The sequence below is a fragment of the Crinia signifera genome, chromosome 4, assembly GCF_055691185.1.
Source record: "Crinia signifera chromosome 4, ASM5569118v1, whole genome shotgun sequence".
Classification (NCBI taxonomy): Eukaryota; Metazoa; Chordata; class Amphibia; order Anura; family Myobatrachidae; genus Crinia; species Crinia signifera.
In genome coordinates this window covers 191,408,489-191,431,157 of record NC_139220.1, presented here as the reverse complement: position 1 = coordinate 191,431,157, position 22,669 = coordinate 191,408,489, and the positions used below count along the sequence as shown (strand labels likewise).

Below are 22,669 nucleotides of genomic sequence, written 5' to 3'. Positions count from 1 at the left end.
CACAAAAGTGGAAGCAAGGATAAGGTAAGCAACTATTGACCAGTGAGCCTTACATCAGTAGTAGGGAAATTGATGGAAACACTCTTAAAACAAAGAGTTGTAGAATATCTCAAAACCAGCAATTTACAGGATCCAAAACAGCATGGGTTTACTGGGGGAAGATCATGTCAAACAAATCTTATTGACTTTTTTGACTGGGTGACTAAAGTAATAGATCAAGGTGGGGCTGTATATGTAGCTTATCTAGACTTTAGTAAAGCTTTTGACACTGTCCCACATCGCAGACTGTTAAATAAACTTGAAAGCTTGGGATTGGATTCTAAGATAGTTGAATGGATAAGAGCGTGGTTGCAGAACAGAAAACAGAGAATTGTAGTAAACGGAGTACAGTCAAAGGAGGGATAGGTTACAAGTGGAGTACCCCAGGGATCTGTACTTGGACCGGTGCTTTTTAATATCTTTATTGGTGATATTGCAAATGGAATTGAGGGTAAAATGTGCCTTTTTGCAGATGACACAAAGGTATGCAACAGGGTAGACACACCAGGAGGGGTAAAACAAATGATTGAGGATCTAGGTAGATTAGAGAAATGGTCAAGAGAATGGCAACTACAGTTTAATGCCAAAAAATGCAAAATCATGCACTTGGGTCTCAGAAATCAAAAGACTCAATATAGTATAAATGGCACTATAATGGAAACTACTGAGGAAGAGAGGGATCTAGGTGTCACTATTTCAGGGGACTTAAAAGCAGGTAGGCAATGTAACAAAGCAATGAAGAAGGCAAGTCAGATGCTTGGTTGCATAGGGAGAGGTATCAGCAGTAGAAAGAAAGAAGTAATAATGCCACTGTATAGGTCATTGGTACGACCTCACCTAGAGTATTGTGTTCAGTTCTGGAGGCCATATCTCCAGAAGGATATAAATACATTAGAGAGTGTACAAAGAAGAGCAACTAAAATGGTGCATGGCCTACATCACAAAACGTACCAGGAAAGACTAAAAGATCTTAATATGTATACTTTAGAGCAGAGAAGGGAAAGGGGGGACATGATAGAAACTTTCAAATATATCAAGGGTTTTAACAAGGTACAGGTGGGAGACATTCTTCACAGGAAGAGGAGCAACAGAACACGAGGACATGCACTGAAACTAGAGGGAGGAAGATTCAGGGGAAATATTGAGGAAGAATTACTTCACAGAAAGAGTAGTAGATAAGTGGAATAGCCTACCATCAGAGGTGGTAGATGCAAATACAGTAGTACAATTTAAACATGCTTGGGATAAGCATATTGATATCCTTACAAAAAAATAAGGATCAAATATGGTTTGAGGTAACATGTTTAAAAAAAGGGGCAGACTAGATGGGCCAAGTGGTTCTTATCTGCCGTCAAATTCTATGTTTCTATGTTTCACACTGTGTGTGATATCAGTAAATTATATCGTTCAGTGATGTCACCGGGACCCGCTGAACATGCAGGTCATTTGGCTAGATAGCCAAATTGACCTGCATGTTCTGTAGACATCAATTATCAGTAATGACATGCGGGAGTGCACATTGTTAGCGATATTGAGTGTACACACTAGATGATATTGTGAACGTTATCTCTCAGGAAGCCCTTTCTGACCCATATCTTTCAATATATCCTCTAGTGCTGGGATAGCCAACTCCAGTCCTCGAGAGCTACCAACAGTTAATATTTTCCAGATCTCCTCACAGAATCACAAGTGAAGTAATTATCTCCACCTGTGGATCTTTGAAAATGTTTCAGCTAGTAATGAGTGCACCTGTGCAGCAGCTAGGTTATCTGGAAAATGTGAACTGTTGGTAGCTCTCGAGGACCGTAGTTGGCTACCACTGCTCTAGTGTGTATGGGGTCAGACTGTTTTCAAATGTATGTGATATCTCTGTTTAGTTACCTCTTCATATTACATTGTTTGTCTACTGTTTATAGACGTACAAGATTGGGCTAGTATATTTTTGGGGGGAACTTTAAATTAAAAAAATATATATAATTACTTAATTTGTTGACTTCAGCTGAAATAAGAATAGTATGGGTTGATTTATTAAGCTTGGTGAAATGATAAAGCAATAATGGGATCAAGTCAGCCCCAGTAACTTGACAGTTAGGTGCTGATTGGCTGTAGTATTATCTCCTTCTCCTTTATCACTTCACCAGTGTTAATAAATCTGTGCCAATGGGCCTTATTCTAGTTCACTCTTTCTGACAAAATTCTTCTTAGATGGACAAAACCATGTGCACTGCAGGGGGGCAGATGTAAAATGTGAGAATTAGATTTGGGTGAGTTATTTTGTTTCTGTGCAGGGTAAACACTGACTGCTTTATTTGTACACTGCAATATAGATCTCACTTTGAAGTAAAACCCCACCAAATCTAATTCTCTCTGCACAAGTTACATCTGCCCCACCTGCAGTGCACATGGTTTTGTCCATCTAAGAAGGATTTTGTCAGAAAGAGTGAACTAGAATAAGGCCCTAAGTTTGATAAACTGCCTGCAGAGAGGGCTGCTCGCAAAATTGATGAGCAAATTTCGTAGAATATCTTCTCTTTATTGCTTTTGATATCCATGAAGTATAGCGTTCATAACTAACTAACAAGCTGCTTAATACATGAGTATTTCTGATTACTGCAGAGCATGACTTTTTATTTAACTCTTTGGTACTTGTTTCCTAGCATGGCGCCCATTGCATTGTATACCATAAGACTAAATATGGTATGCGATGCGATGCGACGGCATACAATGCGATGGTATACGATTTTTTATTGTACAACCACCCAGATGGGTCCTTACAATGTTAAATGCCCCCCACTATCAAGTGTGGGGAGCGCAGCAAGCCCGCGATGGGTGGTGGTACGCGTCCTCCGACCTTTTCATACCCCCACTATCCACGTCGGCGTGGAGTTGATTTTATACAGTGTGGCAAACGCAGCGAGCCACTGAGCCCGAAGCGTGGCAAGCGGACGCGTAATACATGTAAAGTAATACGCGTCCCCTCGTGGGGCTCGCTGGGCTCGCCAAGCTTCGGGCCCATTAGGGTGCTTATACAATAAAAAATCGTATCGCATCGCATGCATCGTATGCGGCTATATGGCATGCGATGCGAAGCGATGGCATAAGATGCCATAAGATGAAAAAATTGGGCGCCGTGCTATGAAACAAGTACCAACTCTTTAGTTTTAGGCGCCTATTTATAATTTAATATTTGTGTCTAAATCTACGGTTAGCCCCAAATATTATGTATAACCTGAATGTATCAGGAGGGAGGACTGCAGCAGGAATATCTGCTGCAATCCCTCCTGCACCGCCGCTGGCCGCACCGCCCATAGTTTAGTATGGGGGTTGTATAGCAGCATCGCTTTGGGTCCATTGATTGCATTGTTAATGTGATCCTTAATAAATGGGCCCCTTCTGTCCACTGCTGTTTATAGAGTTCTGCACCCAAATCACTTCTGTTGGAATATATGTTATTTCACGTTTATTAAAGCTTTATTTTGTGTGTGTAATTTTTTTGTGGGCAAAATTCTACACACAAATGAATATGCCCCATTAAAGGAAATGTATCAAATATTGAAGAAAGATAAAGTGGAGAGAGATAAAGTACCACCCAATCAGCTTCTTTTAGCCCAGTTGTGCTAGAAAAATTACAATATTACCCCTTTCAGACCGCAAATGCCGGGCCGCACCAGAGATCAGGACATGGGTTATTGCCAGGTCACTGGCGTCAGACAGAGGTAGGGCGGAGCAGCGGTGCATCATCGGGGGAGGAGGCAGTGCTTTGAGCTGACACTGTCTCCATAGTGTGAACAGGACCTGGATCGCTCGACCTGGGTTACCTGTTCACACTGCATAATAACCAGGGTCACAGCCCTGTTCAACCCTAGTTGTGACTCAACCGGGGAATGTGGCTGTGGCACTTTCACACTGCAAATCAACACAGGTTAACATGGCAATAACACGGGTTGGTTTGGCAACCTGAAAGGGGTTTAATAAGCTGGGTTGCTGACGTCAGAAAGGGGGCAGGAGAGGAGGCAGCGCTTGGAGCTGATGCTGCTCCTCCCTATAGTGCAGTGGTTCCCAACCCTGGTCCTGAAGTACCCCCAACAGTGCATGTTTTGCAGGACTCCACATAGAATCACAAGTGCTATAATTTTAGCTGCACCAGTGGATCTTTTCAAATGTGCCTGAATAATGAGTGCACCTGCCGGGAGACCTGGAAAACGTGCACTGTTGGGGGTACTTGAGGACCAGGGTTGGGAACCACTGCTATAGTGTGTACGGGACCCAGGATTAACCCTTCTTTTCACCTGGGTCGAAATGCCAGGTTGCTGGACCCAGGTAATTTTAAAAGGCACTTTCACAACGCAAGTCAACCCAGATCGACCGGGTAGGACTCAGGGTTTATTTGTGCAATGTGAGCAAGGTATTAGCAACTGATTGGCTAGTGCTATATACCTGTCCAAGATTTGATAAATTATCTATAGGCAAATTGCAGTGAGGAAGAATTACAGTTTAGCATTGCCACACAATACAAAAATGTTAATGAGGGTAAAGCAGCCAGTGTCCCACTCCCGACTCCCAGGAGGGACCACTGCAACATCCCAGCAGCAATAGCAGCACCTCCACGCCACCCCCCCCCCCCCCCCCCCCCTGCTTCCTAACTCCTCCCGCTGCCTGTTCTGTATTTTCATCCAATCTCTCCTCTTGTTACCATGCCTGCTGCCTGTATCTTCTTAATACCTAGCTCTCCCCATTCTCATCCCTCCGGTCTGCGTATGTTTGTTCCACCATCATAATTCATACATTGTCTGTGTAAGCTCCATTCCCAGATAATCTGCCTGTCTGCTCCCCACTGTCACCCATCCTTCTATCCATCTGATATATCTGTGCGCTCATACAGACATATATCACTGTTACCCCATCTCCCCCATCCTCCTGGCATTACAGCGTCCCCCATTCCCCCCTCTCCCAGGCTCCGTGCCCGGCTGCTGTGTCCCGGCGGCTGCAGGATGGAGGATGTGGATGGTCAGAGCACAGGCAGAGCCCAGCAGATGACAGGTCCGTGCTGATGATAATATGGCTGCTTCTAATCCTTCTGCTCCTGTCCTTCTGCCATTATTAGCGCTAGCACTTGCTTCTGTGTCACTGCCCTCCATCCCCCTGCCCCGTATGTAAAGCATCCCGCTGCTGCTGCTGCTGCTCACCTGGGGGCTCCCCGGTGCTGATGCTGCCAGCCGCAGGATGTCTGCTGCATAATAATGGAGGCATTGGGATAATAGAGAAAATCCTGTGTGTGTTCTTTTTTTAAATTTATTTTTATTTTTTATTACTAGCCAGCTTTCTTCTTAAACAATCATTTAACTAATGCGAGTAGCCACTTTCTTCTATACTACTTGGGATTAATGATGGCGAACAGTGTCCTTCAGGTAAAGTGGGTCACATAGGGTTCTAGAGCGAGCCTCTGTCAGTATTATACCGTACACCAATCCACTTGGCCTGATTTTAGTAGGCTGTGTTTTCATGTATTACATTTAAATGATTACAATTGTAGGATTGCAGTCAGCCCTATAGACACCATGCAGTGCCAGCCACGTTGGACAATAGCTTCTCTTATATTGTCAGAAGAATTGTGTAGGAACAGCATTATTGGATACAATACATTTCACTGGGATCGTTTTTCTTTATTTGTCTGATATACATTTGTCTGATAGACAAATGAGTCCTGTTGTCAATAAGGACTTGTTTTGATTTTTAAAACTGTTGTGATTATATTAATGGAGAATACAAAAGGATGGACTGACTTTTATATGTTTCTATTGTATACGATAGTTTTGTAAAAAAAATTCTAATTTCGCATTTTGTTGTCTAAAATCTTTTTATCAGTGCTTTTTTCTGAGGTTGTACTCCGTACCGGCAGAAATTTTAGATTTTTGTAGCATTACAATATAAATGCATTGATGTAAGTGCCCTACTGAGGTAGATTTGTTAAGCCTGGTGAAGTGATAAAGTGGAAGGTGATAACGCAGCAGCCAGTCAGCTCCTGTCTGTCATTTTTCAAACCCAGCATGTAACTTGACAGTTACTAGCTAATTGGCTGGTGTGTTATCACCTTCCACTTTCTCAGTTCACCAGGCTTAATAGTCTGTCCCAGAGCATCTCTCTTTAGACAACTGTCAGAAATTAATTCAGACTTAAATGAAATGCAGCTTCCTTTTTTTTACCTACACATGGAACATGGAAGTCTTTTTTACATACACGTCTTTTTTACATACACATGGAAGTCTTTTTTTGCAATACAGTATGTGTCATTTGTTACTTGTAAGTTGGACTTCACTAGCAACTTTGTATAACAACGGGGCCTTGGAGAGGGCTTGTAGACACAGCAAAAGTACATTAAGGCCCATTAGAAGCTAATTCCGGCAAAAGCATGTGTTAGTAATGACTACAGCTGTGCTCCAGCTAGGTGATTTGGAAAACGTGGGCCGTGGGTAGATCTTGAGGACCGGTTTGGCCAGTCCTGGTTTACAGTTTATACAGTAGTCATTTATTGAAAATAATGTGTTTCTTACTCTGATGGGAATTCAATTAGGTGCCAAGAAGATTCTCAAGACAAATCTTCCCAATACTGTCTTACATTAGGGCAGTGTGGATTGCATCCAAAATGTAAGGCAAATCTGGCATTAGACTGGCTGAGCAAAGGGGGCTTATAAGGCGGCTGCTGCCGACATTGAATGCCACAACAATGGCTGATTTGTCCCCTCTGTGGGAAAGGGACGGCTGCTCATATATTTGTGTTGACTTAATAAAATATGTACTTCTATGGCAGGCATTCCCAACCACGGTCCTCAAGGCACACCAACAGTGCAGGTTTTAGTGATATCCAGGCTTGAGCACAGGTGACTTAATTAGTACCTGAGTGATTCTGATTAAACCATCTGTGCTGAAGCCTGGATATCACTAAAACCGGCACTGTTGGTGTGCCTTGAGGACCGTGGTTGGGAAAGCCTGTTCTATGGTGTCAATCCAAATCATACTTGCCTACCTGACCCTCTACATGCGGGAGAAAATGCTCTGTTCCTGGGCTTCCCTGGTAATGTATGATTGCCAGCACCTGTGGTGAAACACCTTTACCTAGCTCCCCACAGGTGATGTCAATCATACATTACCAGGGAAGTCCAGAAACAGAGCATTTTATCCCACATGGAGAGGGTCAGGTAGGCAAGTGGGTGTGGTACATGGGTCCGACAGTCGGGATCCCGACTGGCTGGATCCAGACAGCATGGTGAGCGCAACAAAGCCCCTTGCTGGCACGGTGGCTCGCTACGCGAGCCACCTATTCTATTCTCCCTCTATGGGGGTCGTGGACCCCCACGAGGGAAAATAGCCGACGGCCGTCGGGAACCCGGCTGTCGGTGTTTTGACAGTCAGGATCCCGACGTCGGGTGAATGCCTGTCAGGATCCCGACTGTCGGGACCCCGTCCGGCACCAAGGCAAGTATGATCCAAATGTTTGTGAGCTTCTCACACTGGTGAGACCTTGCTAAAGCAGCCGCACTTTGCAGCAGTCCAAACTCATGCAAAAGGCTTTGAGCAACAAGGTGCTTGTTTGGACAGAAATCAGGCCATGAATTTTAAATGCCATTGCCGGCATTGAAATGCTATGGCAACAGCTATTCACACCCTTTGCATATAAATGTATTGCATACCTCCAAACTCCAGGAGGGACACATTGCTCTGCTCCTGGTTTTTCCTCATAATGTATGATTACCATCACCTGTGTTAAACAGGTAAATTGCTAAGAAAGGTGCTTCAACACAGGTGATGGCAATTATAAATTAAGCGGGAATTACAGGAGCAGAGCAATGTGTCCCTCCTGGAGAGGGTCATGTTGGGAGGTATGGCATTGACCCCCATATTGCAACTTATTACATTAGCATTCTACATGCTTTACACTATGCTGACACATATAGGTATATTCAATTACTCTGTAATGGACAAAACCATGTGCACTGCAGGTGAGGCTGATGTAACATGTGCAGAGAGAGTTAGATTTGGGTGGGGTTTGTACTTCAAACTGATATCTATAGTGCAGTGTAAAAATAAAGCAGCCGGTATTTGCCCTGCACAGAAACAATAAAACACCCAAATCTAACTCTCTTTGTACATGTTACATGAGACCCACCTGCAGTGCATATCGTTTTGTCCATTAGAGAGTGATTGTGCCTTTGCGAGTGAACCAGAATAATCCCCTAAATGGAGAATTTTATGAAAATTTTCATTGAAAATCCTGATTCAGGGGATTATGACTCAAACAGTAGAGGAACAACTGCACTTGCAAAGGTAGTAGTCATAATTAGGCTCATATGGCCCTGAACTAGCGTCCCAGCCACATAGGTGTCTTCTGGGACATGGTATGGATTTCGAGCCCCCGCTTGATTCAGGGCACTGTAGTCAGTGCACTGTAGTCAGCTTCCATTCTGAATGTGGTATGCACAGTTAGGAAACATTTCCAGATATATGTAGGCTTTATGTTGCATCTAGCATTGCTGAAAGCTTGACTGAGGGATAACTCAATTTGTGAACAGAAAGAATATGATTAAGAATTCTACACAGTGCACAAGGCTGGCACAAACATTAAGTGAACCCACAGCAGGTTGTTGCTTTAGGCGTTTAATGGTTAGAGAGCTCCTACAACAATGAATGATTGACATAATGTTAAATTGCATAATAAACCATACAGGTTTTTTTTAATGGCCCTGCAATGCCTCCACACAAAGCTGTTATATTTGCAAACAAAGTGAAAATTACACTCAAACCATGATGATGGTTTTCACTGCAGATTCCAGTGACTTAACATGTATCCCATGAATCATGTGCTTTATTTGTGGAAAGTGAAACATGAAGAAGTCGCATGTGGCCAGGCCTTGTCTATATAGCAGATAACCAAGCTCCTGGATTTATTCAATAGCCAAACAACCCTCCAGTTTCCTGTAATTGTGGGCAGGTGCATTGTTGTGATGAGAAAGGTATGATGGGTGTATTTCTTTGACACTCCAGCTGTTTTTGAACTACATATCCCAGCATGCCCTGCTACAGTTTTACTATTTGGCCATGCTAAAACTGATGCAGGGCATGCTGGGATATGTAGTTCAACAACAGCAGGAGTGTCAAGGGTAGCCATCACTGAACTAGACCATGGTGACCCTAGCATCCACCTCAACTATGTACGGCATGGTAGCAGCATTGTCATTGGTGATGGCAGACACAGGTTAGCTGCAGTGCTCCTATCTCCTTCTCTAACTAGGCCACAACAGTGGCAAACACAGGATTTTTAGAGGGGGGTTTCCAAATGTAATCCAATATCTCCCACTCTGCATCACATTGGAGTAAGTACGCGAGTCTGGGGGAGCACTAACAGACCCAAAAATTGGTCTTTTTATACACTGGATACAGTATGGAATACAGTATTAATATGTAACAGTACAGATGGTCTATAGCAGTGGTAGCCAACCACGGTCCTCAAGAGCTACCAACAGTTCACATTTTCCAGACAACCTAGCTGCTGCACAGGTGCACTCATTACTAGCTGAAAAATTTTCAAAGATCCACAGGTGGAGCTAATTACTTCACGTGTGATTCTGTGAGGAGATCTGGAAAACATTAACTGTTGGTAGCTCTCGAGGACTGGAGTTGGCTACCCCAGGTCTATAGTAAAGGCTCTTTCAAACATTTATATAAGATGAGTGGTCGAGCAAAGGTTAAACATAATAAATAATAATAAATAAATACACAAACATAATAGAACCAGTACTGCACTTTCTAAGCTCACAATCTTTCACTTCATGGTAAGGCTCCTGTCTCATCCTCCTGGCAGCTGCTCTCTGGTCCACTGCAATGTTTGAGGGCTCAGATCCACACATACAGTAGATGTGGTAGAAGATGCTGGTACACTGGGCATGTGCAACAGCTCTGCTCTGTCCCTTTCACTGCATGTTGTGGGGGCAGCTCTATTGACCATATTATATATCAGTGCTATTGTATCAATCTATATCATTATACAGGTTGCATGGCTGACTGACTTCAGCCTCCATTTGACCCAGGGCCGGTGCAAGTAATTGCTGCGCCCCAGGCGGAGGGTGAAGTGGGGGGGGGGGCACCCCATTGCTCACCCCGCTGCTCAACCCGCTGCTCACCCCGCCTCTCTCCCGCTGTGGGGGGAGGGGTGATGCGGTGGCCAGGTCGCTCTATGGGGGGTGGGGAGTCGAGCAGCGCAACGGATGTGTCCCCTTGCGCTTCCTATCCAGATGTGGGGAGAAGCTTTTGCTGATAGCGTTAGAATACAGCCCAATTTCAACGTCCCAGTTACTTTTCAGTCGGATCCCCGCAGTTCAGCACTTCCTGAGCCCCTGCTGTCAATCACCAACCGGGAGAGTTCCTGCATGCTGGGGATTTCTGATCAGTGCCACCGTTCACCCACTGTATGGTAGGGGGTGGGGTGCGGGCGCTGCTGCAACTCACCTCACCTGTCTCCAGGATAGTGGGGGTACACCTGCTCCATCCCAAGTGCCGCCCTCCAGTGGCCGGCGCCCTAGGCAAATGCTTAAAGCTGCCTAGTGGTGGCGCCGGCCCTGATTTGACCTGGTTTTAAGTAGTAACACAGCAACATTACCTTGGTTATGCATTACACATAATAAATCTGCTTGTTTCAGTCCTTACTGCTTGCCTTTACAATCTGTACGACCATGATGAGACATTGGATCTGAGTTTGCACAGGGGAGCTATGGTTTGGGACTGCGCATGCGCATACACATGTGCAGGCTCTGTTTGGGAGCAGGCGTGATAAATTGATCAGTTGCCAGTCCGTTCACTCGGAGCAGTGTGGATGGGGGGCTTGGGGTGGTGGCAAGGGGTAGCGCCCATGGGTACGCCCGACGTTTCATGGGCGACCCCATGCCATGACATGGGTGCAGGGGGGTTGACAGCTGATGTTAGCGGATGTCAGCTGCCCGCCCTCTTCCCGTACAGGGGCGCCACAGATCTAAGACACCAGAGAGGTGTTTTAGATCTGCGAGCGCTTGCAAAATCATTTGATGGTTAATGACCATCGAATGATATTGCCCCTGCACGCAAGGCTGCAAATGGATGGGTGCACCCCTGTTCCTGTTCGGGGCAGACGCATGACATCAGCACCCACCCCGACATCACGTGGATATGTGCAGCCACCGAGTGATTCCTGGGTCATGCAGCGGCTGCGAGCGGCGGGTACAGTAGGAGAAATCATTCGAAGGTAAGCAAATATCAAATGATTTCTCCATTGTGCGGCCGCATGCGAACAGATGTGTACGCGTATTCATTCGTTCTCTTCCCTGTACAGGGGGTGGGCATAAGAGAACCAACGTAAGAATACATAGGGAGAATAAAGGCAGCATTGGTTTTCATCATTGTGTAAGAGTGTATACAGTATGACACTAGTGTTTGTATCAATTCTCTCCCTATGTATCCTTATATCTCATAATGGAGCACATTACAAAGATTTCTGTTTAGAAGAGTCCCCAGATTTTGGATCTGTTATATATGGGAACCACTCATGGCACACCTTCACTTTTGGAGTGATCCGCAACCAGTGGTGGGTTTATGAGTGAATCCTAAACATTTTACGCTAGGAGGTGCTTTTCTCACTTTTTCACACACACACACATATATATTTATATTTGGTTGTGAAAAGAACATGATTTCCTATTTATATGTCACTGTGTCTAACTCTCATGTCTGTTAACAAGGTCACTTTATAATGTCTACATCTTCTGTTTAAAATAGGATCCAGCCCTGTATCTGGAAGCGCTGTCCGCTGGCTTCCTCAACCCCTTACCAGAAGAAACCATGCCTACCCTCGAGATCTGATGAATGGTGAGCGTAAGTAAAAACAATTGCGTTTCTCCAAACCTTATGATGTTGAATTTAACAATAGGACAGTTTTGGAATTGATCTTTGCTAAGAAAAGACACACAAGACATGTACCGCCTACACATAAGAAATCTTTGTGAAAATGCAAACAAATTTTACTAAACATAAAATGCTATAATGTAGAATGGTATGTTAGATCCCATCAGAGTGTGCAGCGGAGGTCCAGGGACATCCGTATTCTGGGGTCTTCTTCCGGTGCTCGTGTTCAGCGGGCTGGGGATTCGGCGCTGTTTCCTCCCACTGGCACTCCTGGTCCAGTGGTCTCCCCTCCCAGAGGGTACCGTGGCTGATCCCGGAATATGGGCCCTGCCATCTTGCCGGAGTCACATGACTCCTTTTAGCCAATTTGGGCCTTTCTATTGAGAACTTGCATTTCCCCTGCATGAGCCAATCCACGGGCAGGGGAGGGTATTTAGGGATGGATCCAAGAAGGTTCTGGTGCTTGTGCAACTTTGTTCACAGTCTTGCTGTGACCTCGGTTCCTAGCTCCTCATTGTGAACTTCAGGCATTCTGTCCACTGGTTTGCTGTGGGTCCTCCAGTGCCATTTCTCCCAGTGGCGTAACTATAAATTTTGCTCCCCCCTGCCATACAATTTTGCGGCGCCCCCCTCCCATGTAAAAAATACAGTGCACTCCGAAAGAGAGACATGCCATCTCACAAGGACCATACACAATAGTAATCCCATTTCAAATTACACCACACAGTGGCACAACAGAACCATTGGCGTAACAACCATTTGGTACCCTGTGCCAGAAAGGAAATTGGTGAGTGCCCCACCACCACACTTAAAATAAGAGAGTGCGCGCCGAAGGCAAAATGTAGGAGCGGTGCTTCATGGGGAAGGGGCGTGGCCATATAAAAATACTAATAACATTGTAATGCCCATTATGTATTATGCCACACAGCGTAATGCTCCTTACACAATATAGCGCACACCATAATGCCCCTATAATATTACAACACATCTGTACAAACAATAGAATGAGATGGAGCGCCCAATAGTGCATTAAAATTGTATTTTAATAGACATAAATACATCCATCCTGGATACAAATAGTGGGGACTCGTACCAAGATATAAAACACTGTGGACTGGTTACCAGTACCACACGGCATATGAGTAAATACCACGGCAATACAGCTGGGCATCCGTCTGATCCAAGGTCCCCCCGGACATCCACACGCTGGCTTGCAGTGCAGCGATCCGGGAGATCAAAGCCAAAGTTTCAGCCAGGTGTCAGATGTTTTTATGTCTATTAAAATACACTTTTAATGCACTATTGGGCGCCCCTTCTCATTCTATTGTTTGTACAGATTTTTCACTCAGTGGATCCTGGAGTTGTTGCTTGTAGAGAAGGGAGCTGCGGCCATTACTGAACGGTCATAGTGCTCATTAACCCTTGTTGGTCTGAACAGGAGGCTCAGGACTACTGGTCAAGTTAAAATAAGTGACTTTACAGCACCTATACTCGCTTGTTTAAATATATATATATATATATATATATATATATATACGCGCATAAAGTTACCGACCGTAGCAGCGCAACTTATACTGTACATAACGACCACACCAGTTGCCAACAGTAGTAGTATCACAACTTATACATAATGCTCACACCAGTTGCTGACACTAGTAGCGCTGCCTTTACATATGTCCACACCAGTTGCCGACACTAGTAGCGCTGCCTGTACATATGTCCACACCAGTTGCCGACACTAGTAGCGCTGCCTGTACATATGTCCACACCAGTTGCCGACACTAGTAGCGCTGCCTGTACATATGTCCACACCAGTTGCCGACACTAGTAGCACTGATTATACATATGCCCACACTAGTTGCCGACACTAGTAGCGCTGCCTGTACATATGTCCACACCAGTTGCCGACACTAGTAGCGCTGATTATACATATGCCCACAGCAGTTGCCGACACTAGTAGCGCTGCCTGTACATATGTCCACACCAGTTGCCGACACTAGTAGCGCTGCCTGTACATATGTCCACACCAGTTGCCGACACTAGTAGCACTGATTATACATATGCCCACACCAGTTGCCGACACTAGTAGCGCTGCCTGTACATATGTCCACACCAGTTGCCGACACTAGTAGCGCTGATTATACATATGCCCACACCAGTTGCCGACACTATTAGCGCTGCCTGTACATTTGTCCACACCAGTTGCCGATACTAGTAGCGCTGATTATACATATGCCCACACCAGTTGCCGACACTAGTAGCAATGCCTGTACATATGTCCACACCAGTTGCCGACACTAGTAGCGCTGATTATACATATGCCCACAGCAGTTGCCGACACTAGTAGTGCTGCCTGTACATTTGTCCACACCAGTTGCCGACACTAGTAGTGCTGCCTGTTCACAATGTACAAAGATGGAGTGCCTCTTAGCCAGCGCTGGGACTCGCCAGAACACCCCCGCTAGCGAGCCGGCGCTCCGTCTGACTGGGATGCGCGTTGCGCGTCCCTTTTTCCTAGAGGCAGGGGACTTGAGCCCGTGAAGCGGAGACAGGCAGGTTTAGGGGGGGGGGGGGGGGGGAGTGGAAAGGTGGGATCAGGCGGCATGGGGACACATGCGCATCTGGAGCGCGCACATTCCCTTCTGGCGGCTGACAAATCTACCGCCAGCCCCTGTAAGAATGACAGGCACTCCATCTGTATATATATATATATATATATATATATATATATATATATATATATATATATATATATAAAGAAGACAAAAGAAACCCAAAAGTCCGCGCCCAATTCTAAAGATAGCAGCAACTCTGAGAGTCCCCTGTTAGCTGAGACCCAGAACAGATAGAAATACAAAACAGGAACAGAGTGCGCTAGAAGGTGAAAGTACACAACTTTTTTTACACAATCAAAAATTTAATAAAAGCCAACAACACGGCTCATAAAAAATACAGTGATAATATAATCATATACATGAATCAATTTGACAGCATCTGTGATAATTCAGTATAACGACAGGCCCAACGCGTTTCGTCAACCACGTGACTTCATCAGGGGCATTAGACGACTTGATTTATCAAAGCTGCAGTTGCTCTTCTTGCAGTGTCTCAAATTGACTGAGTATAAACAAATTAAGTGGGTAATGATATTACACCAACTGACAGAGCTCTTGTCAGTTTTCACTGGTACAAATCTCAAAAAATCCCACTCTATTACAGATGTCAGCAATACAATTCATCCAAGAATCCAATAAACCTGGGTAACTGGACGCTTGTCACACTGTATCCAAACAGCCAAGTCTTGGCTGTTTGGATACAGTGTGACAAGCGTCCAGTTACCCAGGTTTATTGGATTCTTGGATGAATTGTATTGCTGACATCTGTAATAGAGTGGGATTTTTTGAGATTTGTACCAGTGAAAACTGACAAGAGCTCTGTCAGTTGGTGTAATATCATTACCCACTTAATTTGTTTATACTCAGTCAATTTGAGACACTGCAAGAAGAGCAACTGCAGCTTTGATAAATCAAGTCGTCTAATGCCCCTGATGAAGTCACGTGGTTGACGAAACGCGTTGGGCCTGTCGTTATACTGAATTATCACAGATGCTGTCAAATTGATTCATGTATATGATTATATTATCACTGTATTTTTTATGAGCCGTGTTGTTGGCTTTTATTAAATTTTTGATTGTGTAAAAAAAGTTGTGTACTTTCACCTTCTAGCGCACTCTGTTCCTGTTTTGTATATATATATATATATATATATATATATATATATATATATACACATACAGATGGAGTGCCCGTCATTCTTGCAGGGGCTGGCAGGGTAGATTCGGCAGCCGCCAGCCCCCGAAAGGGAACATGCTCCATGCTGCCTGATCCCACCTATACAGTATTTATATATTTATTTTAAATAGTACTGGTGTAAAATAAAAAAAAAACACACCTCTGTTATTAACTCATTTGTGACTGGGACACTTTCTCTCTCCTGCTGGCTTCCCAGCTCCTCTGGCCAGGCTCTCCAGGCTCCAGCGTGTGATTGCATAGCAGCTGAAGCTGAGGAAGGGACCAGCAGACACTGCTGCTTCCCCTGCCTCAGTCTGACTGACACTAGAAGCCCGCCCACCCGCATCCCATTGGATGTTTCTCCTGACCTCCCTCCCTCCCATTGGGCAACCCACCCGCCCGTCAAATAAATATATATTTTTTTCAGTGACAGATTCACTGTCATGGCCGCGCCCGTGCCGACTCGCCTGTGATCAGCGAGCGCACGGGCAGCGGCAGGCGGCGGTGGGCGGGCGGCAGCGGCACAACACGCAGCCGCATACTGTGTTTGTGCCGGACACTCACTTGTCCGGCACCCGCCCCCGTTCCCACTGAGTGTAGTGTGACAGACTCTCTGTCTGTCACACTCACTTGTCCAGCACCCGGCGCCCACGCAGCCCCCGCTCCCCCAAGCAGTGGCGGGGGCTGCCTTACGCTATCTCCGCCTCTGATTTCTCCTTTCCTGTCTCCAGTCCAGTTATCTGGTCAATCTTCCAGTCCCAGTGCTCCATTATTGATCGTGGAAGGGAATTCCATAGGGTGGGGGGCAGCCCGATAAAAGTTCTGTAATAGTGAATGGGAGCTAGTAATCCGTATAGAATATAGACGCAGATCTTCTACAGAGCAGAGGTTGAGTTGGTAGATATTTAGAGATAAGTAAAGAAATATACTTTGCAGTAGTATGGTTAATAGCTTTAAATGTGAGTAGAAGTATTTTATATTAAATACAGTAAATTACGGCAACCAATGGAGGGACTGGCAGAGCGAATCAGCAGATGGTAAACATCTTGCTAGGAAGATCAGCCTAGCTGCATCATTCAAAATGGATTGCAGTGGCAAGATTCTGTCCTTGAGAAAACCAGTAAGGAGACTATTGCAATAATCAATGCGGGATATAATGAGTTCTTGGATTAGAGATTAACAGTGTTTTGTGTAAAACAGAGTCGTATTTTGGATATGTTTTTCAAGATACATGGATAGAGGGGGTAGGAGTGAGTTGCGCTGCTGTATATAGATAATTGTACACTAGGTGACCGTATAAAGATGAATGCAGGACACACTGTAGCTTTTTTATATATATAAATTTTATATCTAGAAAAAACACATAAATTTACAACAAACAAATACAGTAATAAAATATAGCATATAAATATAATAAAGGTTGGGATCCCAAAACAGCTATATTAGCTTGGATAACTTCACAGCAGGATATAATTATGAGCTCAGTGAATGAAAAAATGACTTGAAGCTGGCGGTATTCTGCAGGTATTTGTTGCAGCAACAGAATATATATATAAGAAAAATCTTATATGTAAGTCCGGTTTATTCAGGACTAGCCAGTCAGGTATATAAAAGATTTTGATGCAGTTGTTAGGCAGTCGTATATATTTTATGCTCACCAGATTAATAGTAGGTAGGCGCCCAATGCTGGCAGTCTCGATTGATAGGGATGGAAAGGACTGCTCTCCTCGGCAGCACGCCGGTAAGGTGACCTCGCAATGTGGGGTGCAGACACCGTTCAATCTGAGGTGGCACGGAATAGTATGGAGGGTAATGCGCCGTCCTGTCGTCAACCCTGGTAGCTTCTGTGCAGTGTGGTAGGACTGTACACGGCTGATGGCCGGCGGCTCAGGGTAGAGGTGAGCCGCACTTCAGCTGGAAAGGCACAGTCGACGGTAAGCCCAGAGGAGGAAGGTAGCGGGATGCACGCTCTCAGTGAAGCCGGAGATACGAAGCTTGAATCAGCTTGAGGCGGCTAAGTGCCGTTTGATGTATGCACAAGATTTGTGCTGCTGGCTGGGGAGCACGCGAGGCGGCTATTTGCCGGTGATGTTGTGCGGCTAGCGCTGCCTCCGTGGAGTTCTGCTGTTGTGTGGCTGTTTGGATCACCTACACAGGTACAAAATGATAGCTTGTCAACGCGTTTCGTCCCCTGTTGTATGCTGGGAACTTTTTCAAGATACATGTAACATGATTTGGAGACAGATTGAATGTGGGGAACAAAGGACAGTTCAGACATTCAAGCTCAACCCAAGGTAGTTTTCAGAAAAGTCCCTGACCTTAAACAAAAACTGACGAAAAATCATATCAAACCATCAAACTCCTTCCAGAGCACCCTGACCAACAGCTTAGGTTTTTTTCACTGTGGTAGATGCGCAGGGTGCAAATGTATGTCAGACATGAGCACTAAGGCCAACACCACCTGGCATTCAACCACTGTGAATAAAACATTTAAATACAAGGAAAAATCTGACATGCAACTCAACTGGAGTAATATATCTTATAAAATGCCCCTGCAACATAGAGTACATAGGCAGAACAACTAGATCTCTGGGCACCAGAATGTACGAACATGTTAGAAACATAAAAAGGGGATATGAACAACACAGTGTGTCCTCACACTTCAAAGACAGACACAACTGTGACCCCAAAGGACTGAAATTTACAGCTATTGAGGCCCCCAAAATAAATTGGAGGGGAGGGGACTGGATAAAAGAGAGATGTTCTGGATCTACCAACTCAATACTCTCAAACCCAATGGCTTAAACATAGACTTCAACCTAGGTGCAATATCCAAATAAATGCCACTCCAAATTAAAAAAAAAAAAAAAAAAATACCCCACATGACATATGGTGACCAGCATTTGAGATGATTGGCTCCTCCCGGTACATACACAAGCAAGGGTAAAAACAGTAAACATGATTATACTCAAGTGAACAAAAACACCCATAATTTCCCCACCAGCCCCCATGTTCACTTTCAAGCAGTACTCCCATTTCCAGCCCATTCCGTCATCAACACACACATAAGGTCGACACACACCATGTCGACCACTTCCTGAACTTGCGATTCCATGTAGAGCCACTAGACTGCCACACATCATGCAGCATCTGACTCTCAGCGTACTAACATGGGCACAAGGTCTACATAATATATGTCGACCTTTTCCATAAGCCAGCACTCCTGAAAGCACTTAATGAATCTGATTGTATACAGATTACTGGTGCATCCACACACCTGATGCTCTGCAGTCATATGCACCAATGAACTCCGCTCATCAGCACTTCTCATCATATGCACCAATGAACTCTGCTCATCAGCACTTGTCATCAGATGGACAGCAACAACACCCAATGGACGCCTGCCTCCAAGGGGCGTATCCCACGAACAAACCCTCATAAAAACACTTCAGCAAAGCAGCTTACTTATCCTTGAAAAAGACCCCAGCGGGGTTGAAACGCGTTGGTCAGCACCTCATACACAGCCATCTACAACAAGCCTCCTCCCCTCTGGGAGTGCAGCCCGAGTAACTCCAGAGATCAGGAACACCCAGCGAACGCAAGCCAGCGGGACCCGGAAGTGCTTCTATCTCTGTTGAAGCGACGCGGTTACTCGCTGGTGATCTGCATGGCTGTGCAGACACCAGCAGGATACAGTCCACTCAGCCGCGAAGCGGCGAGGGACGGAAGGATTGAGGACATCAGCGGTATCAGGTAAGTGTCAGGTGCACCGCTTGGCCAGCAGAGAGGACGCTCTTTAACCTGAGCGACACCTGGACACTTATCATGACCCTATGATAAGATTGTGACCTACCATCTACAGCCAAACGATTTCTCTGTGCACTAATATCTCCACAGCATCCATCTCCACCCAGCACACAGAGTGTGTTCACCGCAGGAGGTGAAACGGAGTGTGCTTGTGTGACTTTTACTTTTTCCTGTAAGACTCTGGACTCTGGCTCTTGCAGCCACCACCAGCCCCCCACACCCCTCCTATTGTGGGGGTAGGGTAGATTGTAAAGTTGTCAACAGTTATGGAGATATCAGGATGGTAACTGCTTTTGGCAGGTGGGAATATAATTAATTCCGTTTTGTAAATGTTGAGTTTGAGGTGTCGAGAAGACATCCAAGATGAGATGGCAGAAAGGCATTAAGAGACTCGACCCAAAATTGCTGGTGACAACTCTGGGGTTGATAGATTTGAGTATCGATTTGAGCATACAGTAGTCTGCATAAAAGTGATACTGAAATCCGAAAGAGCTGATTAGTTTGCCAAGAGATAAGGTATAGATTGAGAAATGTAGAGGACCTAAAACTGAGCCTTTTGGAACTCCGACTGACAGAGGTAGTGCAGAGGAGGTGGAATCAGATTATCGAACACTGAAAGAGCGATTAGATAGTTAAGATGACAACCAGGATAGGGCTGTATCATTGAGACCTAGGGAGTGTTTGCATGAGAAGAGTGTGATTAACAGATTCAAAAGCAGCAGAAAGATCTAGAAGAATGAGTAGTGAGTAATGGCCTTTAGACTTAGCAGTGACCAAATCATTGACCTCTTTAGTCAGTGCTGTCTCTGTGGAGTGTTGGGAACAAAAGCCTGACTGAAGTGGGTCCAATAGGTTGTGAGAGTTAAGAAAGTGTGTGAAGCGAGAGTAGACAAGTCTTGAGTAGCTTGGAGAGGCATGGGAGCTGAGAGATAGGACGGTAGATAGAGAGAGAGTTAAGGGCAGAATTGTGTTTTTTTCAGAATAGGAGTAATCACTGCATGTTTGAATAGAGAAGGAAAAATACCAGTAGCAAGAGAGAGGTTGCTGATTTTAGTTAAGGTTGGGATAAGCATAGGAGATAGAGGTTTAATGACTTGTGCTGGTATAGGATCAAGATGAGAGGTAGTGGAATAGGATAAGAAGAGTGTGGATACTTCCTTTTCATTTGTGGGCTCAAATGAGGAGAAAATGCCAGAGGGTTTACAGGTAGGTGGGGAATTTAGTAGGTTAGTGGCTGCGGAGGAGCATACAATATCATCTCAGATTTTATCAATCTTGTCCTTAAAGTAGGAGGTAAGTTCTTGTGCACTGATGGTAGCTGGTGGGGGAGGGGGGGGAGGGGTACAGAAGAAAACTTAAATTTGTTGAAAAGTCGCTTAGGGTTGGTGGCATGAGAAGATATGAGAGATTGGAAGTATAAGCAAAAAGGAGAAAAGGAAATGTCTTTCTGTGTGGTGCACCTCACAGAAAGAGGTGCACCACACAGAAAGACATTTCCTTTTCTCCTTTTTGCTTGAACCTCGATCCATGTCCAGTGGTAGCACACCCTCTTCCTAAATATAAAGGAATAATTCTACTTCCATGAGGGTCCTGTCTTAAATACATTTGTAAATAAACCTGTGCGACTGACCGTCCTTTCCCCCTGTCCCCCCCCAAAAAAGAGATTGGAAGTATGTTTGTTTGGCAGTGCCCAAAGCATTGTGGTAGGAGTGGTAGATAGTCTTATATGTGAGGAATCTAAGCCTGCGTAGGGTGTGTTGGGAAGCTGGAGCCACTTTGTCATGGCTGTTTCAAGAGTCTGGTACAGGTGAGAAACAGCAGAGTCAGGAGAGGTAAATGTAAAAATAGGCGAGAGTTGTTGTTGCAGAGAGGTGAAAAGTTGTGGAAAGTTAATAGAGTTAGTATTTTTGCAGGTTAGAGGCAGCTTGCTTGACTTCAGTGTCAGTGAGCTTGGGGTAATGGAGGAGAGTGAGAGGGTAATGAAATTGTGATCAGAGAGAAGGAAGGGTGTTTTTGTAAAATCAGAGACTGAGCATAGACTGGTGAACAGTGGCGTAGCTACAGGGGTCGCAGCGGTCCCACCTGCGACCGGGCCCCTGAGCCAGGGGGGGCCAGCCCCCGCCACTGTCCGGCCTGGTTACTCAGAGGTCATACCTCCGCTCCGAGTCCTCATCTCAGCTCTCACTAGGCTGCCGGCAGCACTGCAATAGCTGCCGGTGCGCCTATGTTTCCGGCCACCAGCCCGTCAGCTACGGCTGCCCCTGCCTTCCCCTGCACACAGAGACAGACGCTAGAAGTCATAATTCACCTCTAGCGTCTGACAGGAAGCGCAGCTCTGCACTTCCTGGTAACGCGGCTGCAGAGCTGTGCTCCCTGTCAGAGACGCTGGAAGTGAAAAATTACTCTAGCGTCTGTCTCTCTCTGCGCAGGGTAAGGCAGGGGCAGCAACAGCAGCGTACGGGCGGGTGGCTGGGGTGGGCACATACGTATTAACCCCTTGGCAACGAGCTAGAACCCCTGGCAACGGGAATAAACCCCCCTTGGCAACGAGCATTAACCCCTGATAAAAAAAATTTAACCACTTGGCAACATCCAATAACCCCTGGCAACACATATTAACCCCTTGGCAACGAGCAAGAACCCATGGCAACGGACATTAACCCCCCTTGGCAATGATGTATTAAAATATAAACAGACCGAGATTTTAATTTTGTTGTATGTAGGGGGGCCCCAAGGTGACCTTTCGCACCAGGGCCCATGAACCCTTAGCTACGCCCCTGCTGGTGAATACAAGATTGAGGCAGTGGCCTTTCTCAAGAGTAGAGGAGTCAGACCACTGGGGGAGGCTGAGAGAGGAGGTTAGAGAGAGGAGTTTGGAAGCATGCAGAGATGGTGGACTATCAATAAAAATATTGAAGTCACCCAGGATGATGGTGGAGATGTAAGAGGATAAGAAATGGGGGAGCCAGGCAGAGAAATCTTCCAGAAATTGAGGTTTGGGAAGCCCAAGTGGATGATAGATAGCAGCAATACGCAGAGAGAAAAGAGAAAAAATTCTAATAGAGTGAAATTCAAATGATGTGAATGTGAGTAAAGGAACTGGTGGT

General features: G+C 45.3%; 1 protein-coding gene across 4 annotated transcripts in view; it reads left to right on the top strand.

Annotated features, from left to right (window-relative positions):
• The first annotated feature begins 4,677 nt into the window (after positions 1-4,677).
• CCDC136 (coiled-coil domain containing 136) overlaps positions 4,678-22,669 on the top strand; it is a 65,538-nt gene continuing 47,546 nt past the window's right edge. For 2 of the 4 annotated variants that reach the window (XM_083183275.1, XM_083183276.1), the window contains exons 1-2: positions 4,679-5,079; positions 11,839-11,934. In XM_083183275.1, the coding sequence (XP_083039401.1) occupies positions 5,031-5,079; positions 11,839-11,934 (145 nt within the window). In that variant the 5' untranslated portion in view covers positions 4,679-5,030. Of the gene's footprint in view, positions 5,080-11,838; positions 11,935-22,669 lie in introns of all 4 variants that reach the window. The other 2 variants (XM_083183274.1, XM_083183273.1) reach the window with 2 other exon arrangements.